Here is a 10,788-nt window from a genome sequence, read left to right on the forward strand (position 1 = left end):
ATAGTTATTCTTCATCTAGTTGGTGATTTTGATCTTTTTCCCATGGGCCATCAATTCTTCAGATGAATCCATTATCAACATGTGCTCTCATTGCGAGAATGCTTGTCACATATTTGTTTTGCCTTTCCTCCCAACCAGCTTAATTGACCTTTAGCACGTTAGTTATACTACTAAATGTGAATAAATCTTGTCCTTGAATTCAGCTTTTGAATGATGCTGCAAGTATTTGAAATCTGCTTCATATTTTTGTGTTTCCTTACACAGGATGTTTTATGGACCTGGTGGCCCATATGCATTATTTGCTGGTAAAGATGCTAGTAGGGCATTGGCTAAAATGTCCTTCGAACCAAAGGATCTGACTGGCGATATTTCTGGGCTTGGCCCTTTTGAGCTTGATGCGCTGCAGGACTGGGAATACAAGTTCATGAGCAAATATGGGAAGGTCGGGACAATAAAGAAAACTGTGCCTGTGGCAGATGCGTCCACAGGAAGTACCTCTGAAACAACAGAGAAAGGTCCTGATACCACAGACATCAGCCCGGCAGAGAGTCAAGCAGGTCATGCTGTAGAATCCAAGGACAGTGGTCAGGCAGACCATGGTGCTAAATTAGAGCATATAGCAAGATCAGAGGAAGATAGTCCGGGAGATCACGCAGAACATGGTGCTAAATCAGTGCATATCGCAGAATCAGAGGAAGATGGTCCGGGAGGTCAGGCAGAACATGGTGCTAAATCAGTGCATATAGCAGAATCAAAGGAAGATGGTCCAGCAGGTCATGGTAATGAAGAAGCGTGTAAGACAGAATTGAAGGTCAATACTCCAGCAGAACATGGTGCTGAAACTGATGCTGCTGACCACAATGCAAATCCGATGGAAGCCAGTTCTGGTGGAGGAACCAAAGAGTAGTTCAAATTAGTGTTTTGTTCTCATGGTAAACCGTCAGATATGGAGGGTTCTGTTGATCTGCATGATATAGAACTCATGACTGTTCTGTTTTCAGAGGCAGGGGAGGGATGTTCTTCATTTTTATGTTTATATGTGTTATGACCTGGCCCAATTGAGCCTTAAACCCAGTCCATAAAAGCCGATAGGAAAAAAAAAAAAATAGAGAACCGAAGAAGACTCTCGTAGGAAGTCTTCTCTTTCCTCCTGACGGGCTCCTAATTGGAGTCGGAAAATGTCATGACTCTTCCCCTCCGATCCTATTTAAAAGGGAGATTTTTTTCTCTCCCATCAAAAAATCAAGGGCCAAATGGTGAGAATTGTCGGAGTTTTTTTATGGAAGCTTTCACCGTGTTTGCCTCAATTTTTCATCAGAGACATTATCGGAGTTCGAGATAAGTTTCTGCTTCTCTTCCTCCTTTCTCCTCTTTCTTTTTCATATCAGTGTGCACGATCGTCGGTGGTCGGAGTCGTCGGATTTTATTGCGGAAGAAATTTTTATTTTTTTTGTTCTTCTCGGTTTTCGACGTCGATGGTCATCGCTGATTGTCAGATTCACTTCTTTCGAGTCATTTTGTTGTCGTTTTTCTGTTGTTGGCCATCGTTATGTCGGTCGCGTCATTGATCGGTCGATCAAAAGAGGGGACCACACGATCTCTGTTTTGCCCAAAGGAGGCCACGAGAAGAAGGAAAAGAAAAAAAAAAATAAATAAACTCTCTTTCTTTTCTTCTCTCTCTAGTCTCTTTTTACTTTCTCTTTATTTTCTCTCTAGAATTCTCTCTCTAGGTTATTTCTTTCTTAAGATTTTTAGAATTTTGAGAAGAATGATGGTGAATTAAAATTGATTCTAATAATAAATTTTGATCTGTGATCGTCGGACGGTATATCGGCATCATCTTGATCAGATCTAATATTTTTAAGATTTTATTTTTCATGATTTTATTGAATTATTTACATGATAATTTTTGATCTGATCGATCGGATTAGTTGAATCATATCATCTGAAGAGTCCAAGATGAATTTTCTCTTCCTAAAACTGTCTCTCTTGATCAATCTCTCTCTAAAAAGATTTATCAATGAGGAATTTTTTTTAATATTTTTGATCTGAATCTTGATCCATGATTGTCGGGTAGCGTACTGGCATTCACTTTGATCAGATCTGATATTTTTTAATTTGATTATCCATGATCCTGACTTAATCATGATTTAGATTAGATCATTTTGATCACACTAATCGAGATGTTGGACTGTGGCACCTGATTAATTTGGATTGTATCTCATAAATTCTCTCTCCTCTGATTTTCTCTTTTCACTTGATTCATGAATCCAATGAAGGAATTTTGATTTTATCACTTCGAATCCGATTTGATTTGATAGTCAAATTTTGGATCGTTTATGTTCTAATTGGATTTAGATCAGATGAAATTAGATGATCGGATCAATCTGAATAATAGGATACGGATGTCCATCAATTCTATTTTTCTTAATTATTTAGATCTTTTCTAATTATTGAAATTGATCTTGTATAGGATTGTGGATGCTTGATCATAGGATGTCGCGATATGATTTAATTATAGAATTTTTGAAAGAAAATTTATAGAATTGTGTAGATTATTGGAATGCGTTTGAGGTAAGTAATATTTTATTTTTTCTAGATTTATCGATAAATTATAATATATTTTTTTAACATAATTTATGAAACAATGTATGAATTGGATGAATGATATTTTGTTATGAAAATATTTTATTTAAAATATTATGATGAAGCATGATTGAATATATTGATTTTATGATGCATTATATTATTGATTTTGATATTACATGATTATATATTTTTTTATCGAAATTAAAATATGAAACATGATTTATGAAGAATTCTGATAAGAACAATATGAATTGACAACTTAACTATGTAAAGGACTCCGTCAATGGGGCATATACGTTGATAATTGATTTGTTCTGAGGGTTTATGTCGTCAGTGAGACCAGCAATATGTCGCTAGAGAGACCAACGATAAATCGTCAGTGAGATCAGCAGTTTCGAAGGATTTTGCTACTAGATTCATAACTTACTGCAAGAAGATACGCGGTGTTATGATCCTACCACAGAGAAAATATGGTCATAGCTCATGGTTGATGAAAAGAACTTAAGAATAAAAGAAGTTGAAATTTTGAAAGAAATTTAAATTTTTTTAAAAAAAATAAATTTAGCATAAATTATATTGCATAATTGAAATTGATTTCGAATTGATGAAATTTATATGTTTATTTTTTATAAATGATTATTTACTTTAATACTTGATGAAATCTGTTGAAAGTGATCATTGCTTATTGGGTTGTCTAGTTCATTATCTCTTATTTTTATTGTTTTTACAGATATTGAGGAATTAAGATGATACAAGATATGAATGGAAGAGTGATAAGAAGCAGGACTTTAATATTTTTATTTTAGATTGAAAGTCTTATTGAATTTAATGTAAGGTTTATTGAACATTGTTGTGTTCTTTGAGATATTAAAGAAGAAATTTAGATTATTATATTTTTGATTCAAATTATTGATTAATTTTTTCGCTGTTGCTTTATGATAGCATGATAAGATGCCTTGCATGCTTGTGGGAAGAGTTTCCTATGAGTATGCGGTGGTTGTCATGATCTTCGGCTCGCAATCTCGGGTTGGGGGTATGACAATTAAAGTGGTATCAGAGCATTAGTGGATGAATTAAGATATGTATAGAATGAGTATTAGTGGATAGACACTAGGGATATTATGGTGTAGATCTTTGATGATTGTAGTGGGAGAAATCTTTATAATTTTTGATTAAATATTGAGATTATGTATAAAAAGATTATAAGAAATATGACATATAGAGTTTGAAATATGATGGATGATTTATGGATCATTATTTGATTAGTTAGATTTTGATCGAAAGTAATTACAAAAAGATTGATATGAAATTTTATTGTGCATTATGGTTATTAATTTGATCATTGATTATTCAAGTGAATCATAAGTTTAAATTCGATGTGAGAATAATACTATGGTATTATTTTTAATTGAAAAGTTGACTATTATTGGTAAGATAAAGATTTGATGATAAAATATTATTCTAGGATGGACTAAGAGAGTCTTTTATGATGTTTGATTGGAATATTTATCGAAATTGAACTTGGTATGTGGATCATATATAAAGTGACATATTAGGATGAATGCATATTTGGAGATATTGCAAAGAAGCCTATTTCTTATTAATGAAATGGATTAGAGATTGTAGGATATTTATTGTACTGGGATCTTTAATCATCATCTTTAGATCTAAATAATAGATCTTATTGTGTTTCTTGGAGATTATATGATGTGTATAAAATTTTAATTTAAAGATTTCGTATCTAAGTTTCAAGAGATTTTTGATATTATTGTTGAGATTGTTAATGAATAACTGATATATTTAGAATAAGATAAAAGATCTGATTTATATTTATTTGAGTTTATGGGATCTATGTGAATTTATAATTTATAAATTTTAGATTTAGGAATTGATATGGAGATCTTTTGCTTTTATTAATGAGATCTTTGATTGAATCTACTATTAAATGGAGATTTGATTTTTTTGAGGCTTGTATGATTGTTATGAAAGGATACTTGATAGATATTGAAGATCCTGATGATAGAAACTTTAGAAAAGATAATGATTTGAACTTCTTATATGTTCTGATTATGTCCTAACTTAATGGAGCATTGAAGGATTTTCTCATTGATTTCACTTACAAAAATTTTGATTTGGAATTATCGAATTGAATTGATATGAAATTAAGATTTGATTTATATTGATTATAGTAAATCTATATGATGGTTTTAAATGTAATATTGGACTCAAGGGTTAATCAAGATTATTATACACTAGTAAAAGTATGAATGGGAATCGAAAGTTAATCTTTGGCTTCAATTGAAATTTGAAATTTTAGAATCTTTTTTGTTGATAAGATAAAGAAATAATTTGATCAAATTTTTTTGATGAACCTAAGAATTTTGATTGTTAGAACAGAGTGCGCAGTGGAAGCATGGTGATCTGAATTATTTTGAGTAAGTCAGGAATATTGACGCTTTGAGTTAAAAAATTATGATAGATGATATGTTTTGATACAAGAAATTCATTGATATTAGAAAGAATAATATTTTTAAAAAATTTTGGATATCCTTAATATGATTTTTTAAAGTGGTGCTTCCATCTATAATGCTACAAAAATATTTAGCATCCTAATTCTAGGATGAGTGGATCTTTGATTTTTGATTTTAAATTTAAAATATTTAGAGATAATTTTTTTTATCTTAGAATTAAATAATTCTCTATTTATTAAAAAGAATTTGAGATTGTTTATCGAATATTGATTTTGATCTTAGATTTTTATACTCAAAAGTTTATCTATGGAGAATGTAGTAAAATTTATTTATGATCTTATGATAAATTGATTAAATCACGAGCAGTTAAAGATTTTTGGTAAAAAATTTGATATCTTTATCTAGAATTGAGAGATTAATTTCGATGATCAGAAATAGTGGTATTGATTCTAATCAATATTAGTGATATTGATCTTTTCTTTATAAAATGATTTAATGATGAATTTGCATAAAAAAAAATTAAAACATCAAAAGTTTAAGGATGAGATTAAAAAAATAAATTTTTAATATTTGAAAGCATAAATAAGAGAAAATATTTTTAAATTTTTACTGATTTGGATATCATCATATGCTTCATAGAAATATGTTTTCCTATCTTATGATGGGTTGATTAATTAAAAGTGCTTAGTATTTTGAAAAAAAAAGAAGAAATTCTTATTCAGAAATTAAGATATTGATTTTTTTCTTTTTACAAGAGGTTTGATTTTGATCTAAGTATGAGGTATTGAATATTATTTTTATAAAAAATGAGATCATGATTTTGAAATCTTAAAAAAATTAAAAATTTTTGAGATATTGATTTTGATGATAAGAAATGAATGGTTCTGATTCAGATCAACACCGGACGTACTGACCTTTTCTTTATTGTTGGGTATAAAATAACTCCAACCGAAGTTCGTAAGAGGCCAACCCTCTTAGGACTCTTCCGGCTTCCGACCTTGTGCAGTGTCTTTCTGAACTTCTCCGACCGTTCGAGCTTTCACAGTACCATCCGAACTCCTCTAGCAGCCGACCTTCCATAATGTCCTCCAGATTTTTCCAACGGACGAACTCCTATCGTACCTTCCGGATTTTTTCGATATGAGCTCCTTCAGTCGTCCATCGGACTGCTCCAAATGCTTTCTGGGCTTCACTATCAGTCGAGCTTCTACAATAAACGGTCTCCATTCGAGCTTCCACGGCAATCGGTCTTCATCCGAGCTTCTACAGTAAGCGAATTCTGTTCGAACTTCTATTGCAGGCGGACATCAGCCGAGCTTCTACAATAAACGGTCTCCATCCGAGCTTCCACAACAATCGATCTCCATCCGAGCTTCTACAGTAAGCGAATTCCGTCCGAACTTCTATTGCAGGCGGACTCCATCTGAGCTTCTACAGTAAATGGCCTCCTTCCGAACTCCTACAAGAATCGGACTCCGTCCGAACTTCTACAGTGGATGGATTCCAAGCGAACTTCTACAACGGACGGGCTCCAGCAGTCGGATTTCTATAGTAACCGGCTGTCTCCTGTGTCTTCCATACTCTCCAGCCATCAACCTTCAACAGTGCCAACCAGACCCTCCAACGTCCAAGCTTCCACAGTACCATTCGGACTCCTCTAGCGGTCGACTTTTCACAGTGTTCTCCAGACTCCTCTAGCGGACGAAATTCCACAACACCTTTCGGATTCTTCTATCGGTCAACCTTCTACAACGCCTTCCGAATTTCGCTATCGACCGACTTTCTGCCAGATTCCTCATGCAACCGGACCTCTCCAGTGGACAGTCTTCAGACGAGCTTCCACATCAGACAAATTCCAGACGGACTTCTTTAGCATTTAGACTTCAGTTGGATTTCTCCAACAGAAAGTTTTCGTTCGGGCTTCTACAGCAGATGACCTCCGTCTGCAGCACCAACGCCTAAGCCACCCAACAACAGTTAACCCGTCAGCAACCTCGAAAACATTCGAGCTTCTCTTAGATTGCTGAGACAGAGAGCTATTCTACTCTACCAGACGTCCCATCCGAGCTTCAGCCATCCGACCCGAATCCCGGCAAGTCGCAACAACGGACACCACTCCACTCTTTGTAACAAACTCTATGTAGCCCCACCACTCTCTGGCAAGTCGCGACAACGGACACCACTCCACTCTCCATAAAAAACTCCACGTGGTCCCACCACTCTCTGACAAGTCGCGACAACGGACACCACTCCACTCTCCGTAACAAACTCTACGTGGCCTCGAATGGTCCACTACCAGGCAGTTACGGACGTCGCTGTCAATCGGTTACACTCTCCCATCTATAAAAGAGACCCTCCAGATACGTTCTCTTCTAAGCTCTACACACTATCTTAAAACTCTGCTAAAATTTCATTCGAGTGCTCCATTTCTGTTGAGGCAGAGTACTGACTTAAGCGTCAGAGGATCTTGCCGGAGCACCCCCAACTCCAGTTTACACTTTCTTTGCAGGTCCCGACAGCGACCGTGATCCTTTCGACTCCAGCTTCTCCGACATCGGTGGAATTTTGCATCAACAGAATTGGCGCTAGAGGAAGAGCCTCTGTGTCTTCGCAGGACCCTTATTCTTAAAGGAGTACTCAACGGGACCGTCTCCGGTCATCTTCTTCGACATCTTCTTCTTCTTCTCTAGCCAGATCCCAGTTTGATGCCTCCCCGAAAGGCATCCACCAGGCGATCTACGGCCTCTATAGCCAGATCTCAGCAAGATCCGCTAGCTTCAGCCTCGTCTCCAGTTTCCCAAGCTCCTCCTCCGGCAACGACAGTCGGCATGGAACAGTTCGACCTGCTGGTTCAGCAGGTCAGGGGCATCACCGAATCGGTGCAGGCCATGCAGCAGCAGCAGGCATCTGTGCGGCTGGAAAGAGCATCGTCGGAGTTTCAAAATCCAGCGATCGGGTGGCCCACTTGGGCCAGTCGCCCTATATCCCCCAGAAAGGGGAAGCAGAAGGCGGAGAGCCCTCTGTCTGATCATGATTCCACCCCCGGAGGGTCCCTACCTCCGTTCTGCCAGAAGACCCACGAGATTCGTGATCGAGAGGATCTCCTGGATCAAAGGTTCCAAGAGATGAACCTGCGGATCGAGGAGCTCCGCCATACTCCACCTGCTTACGGTGAGGATATCTGTACTGACTCTCCTTTTTCTCAAAAGATTATGCAGGAACCGATCTCGTCGAACTTCAAGCTCTCCCAATTTGAGAGCTACGATGGGACCTCAGATCCGGTTGACCACCTGGAGGCCTTCCGGATAATGATGCTGCTCCATGGTGCGCCAGATGCCATCCTGTACCGGGCTTTTCCATCTACCTTGAAAGGAGCAGCAAGAAATTGGTACTCGACATGAAGCTGGATACTATCTTCTCCTTTGATCAAATGAGCCATCAGTTTGCGGCTCATTTCGTTAGCAGCCGACGTCCCCGGAGAGGTTCGGAGTCCCTCATCAACATCAAGCAAAAGGAGGGAGAATCCATCTGAACTTATGTCAACCGTTTTAACGCTGCCGCATTGAAGGTCCGGAACTTGGACCAATCAATTGCGATGGCTGCCCTGAAGAGCGATCTTCAAAAAAATGACCTTTTATTTTTTCTAGAAAAGAAGTATCCCAGGGACTTCGCTGATTTGCTGGCTTGGGTCGAAGGATATGCTCGGGCAGAGGAAGCTTTCAAGCTAAGGTACGAGGAGGCCGCGAAGGAGCGGCAGGTGGGTAATTCCTACAAGCCCGCAGCTGAAAAAGGGTCGAGTGAAGTTCGGCCACGTTCTCGAACTCCCCCCAGACATAAACATGTCCGAACTCCTCTCAGAGCTCGTAGGTAGAGAAGTCCGAACCACAGAGTTCGGCGGAGCTCTCCCCCAGGAAGATTCCATAGCTATGCCCCTCTCAATGCTCCAAAAACTCAAGTGCTGATGGAGATCAAGGAGCAGCTGCCAAGGCTGAAAAAGATGTGCACACATCCCGGGAAGTGCAACCCTAACAAGTTTTGTCTCTATCATCGTGACCACGGCCACGACACGGAAGAGTGTATTCAGCTTCGAGATGAGATCGAGGAGCTCATCAAATGAGGTCGGCTCAACAGATTCATCCGACGCCGGCCTGAAGGTAGAGAAGATCGATCGAGGGTCCTACCACAGCCAGAGCTGCCAAGGAGGGAAGAACAGCCTGAAGATCGATCTCCAATCAGGATCATCAACACCATCTCTGGAGGACCCTGGCGGGGAGCAGTCAGTGGATCGACGGACCGTCCAAGCGACAGAGGACTGAAGAATTTATAACCTTTACTGAAGAAGATGTCCAGGGGATCCAATTCCCCCATAATGATGTGGTCGTAGTTTCTTTAAATATTGCTGACTATGATGTACGCCGCATTCTTGTTGATAATGGAAGCTTGATCGATATTTTGTTTTACGATGCATTCTCAAAAATATCTATTCCAGATGATCGATTAGGGTTGATAAGCTTCCCATTGGTAGGATTCACTGGCGATGCTGTGCCAGTAGGAGTAATAACTTTGACCGTAGTTACAGGTCGGTGTCCGAAACAATCTAGAGCGCAAGTAGATTTCTGGTAGTAAGGGCACCATCTGCCTACAATGCAATACTCGGCCGACCTGACCTCAACACCCTCCGAGCTGTGGTATCGACCTACCATTTGAAATTAAAATTTCCTACAAGCCAAGGGGTCAGAGAGGTCAAAGGAGATCAAGTCCTGGCAAGACACTGCTATAACATATCCTTACAAAGAAATAGTCAGTCTGACCCCTGTCCGGTTGATGGGTTAAACACCCGCGACAACCTTGCTGAAGAGCGGGGTGAGCCAATTGAAGATCTTGCCTCAATTCCTTTGAACGATGGGAATGAAGAGCACGTGGTGAAGATCGGCTCCAACCTGGGAAAAGAGGTACGGACACAACTCATCAATTTTCTACAAAAGAATGCGAATGTTTTTGCATGGGTTCCGACGGACATACCGGAGATTGATGCGAAAGTCATGGAACACCGTCTAGCTGTTGATCCCAAACATTGACCGATGAAGAAAAAAATTCGAGGTCATGCATTGGAAAGGCAGAAGGCAATAGCTGAGGAAGTTGATAAACTCCAGAAAGTCGGGTTCATCAGAGAAGTCAACTATCCGAACTGGGTCTCCAATGTGGTTCTCGTCAAAAAAGCGAACGGCAAGTGGAGGATGTGTATAGACTTCAAAAGGCTGAACAAAGCTTGCTCGAAAGACAGTTACCCTCTGCCCAGAATTGACCAATTAATAGATGCAACCTCAGGCCATGAGCTTTTCACTTTTATGGATGCATTCTCTGGCTACAATTAAATCAGGATGGCATCGGAGGACGAAGAAAAAACTACTTTTATCACTGACCGTGGTCTTTTCTGTTACAAGGTCATGCCTTTTGGCCTAAAAAATACAGGGGTGACCTATCAACGGTTGGTGAACAAGATCTTCAAAGAGCAGATCGGCCGCAACATGGAGGTCTACGTGGATGACATACTTGTAAAAAGCAAATCCTCAATGAATCATGTCGCCGACCTTGAGGAGACCTTCGGCGTCCTGCAAAAATATAAGATGAAGCTGAACCCAGCCAAGTGCGCTTTTGGAGTAACCTCAGAAAAATTCTTGGGCTTTATGGTATCGGGGTGCGGGATCGAAGCAAATCCAGAAAAGAT

General features: G+C 38.8%; 1 protein-coding gene across 1 annotated transcript in view; it reads left to right on the forward strand.

The window, feature by feature from the left end:
- Positions 1-1,024, forward strand: part of LOC105035573 (membrane steroid-binding protein 1) — a 48,356-nt gene extending 47,332 nt beyond the window's left edge. The window contains exon 2 of the mRNA XM_010911175.3: positions 265-1,024. Coding sequence (XP_010909477.1) covers positions 265-907 — 643 coding nt within the window. The 3' untranslated portion in view covers positions 908-1,024. The remainder of the gene's footprint in view (positions 1-264) is intronic.
- Positions 1,025-10,788: the final 9,764 nt, after the last annotated feature.

The sequence above is a fragment of the Elaeis guineensis genome, chromosome 11 (genome assembly GCF_000442705.2).
Source record: "Elaeis guineensis isolate ETL-2024a chromosome 11, EG11, whole genome shotgun sequence".
Lineage (NCBI taxonomy): Eukaryota > Viridiplantae > Streptophyta > Magnoliopsida > Arecales > Arecaceae > Elaeis > Elaeis guineensis.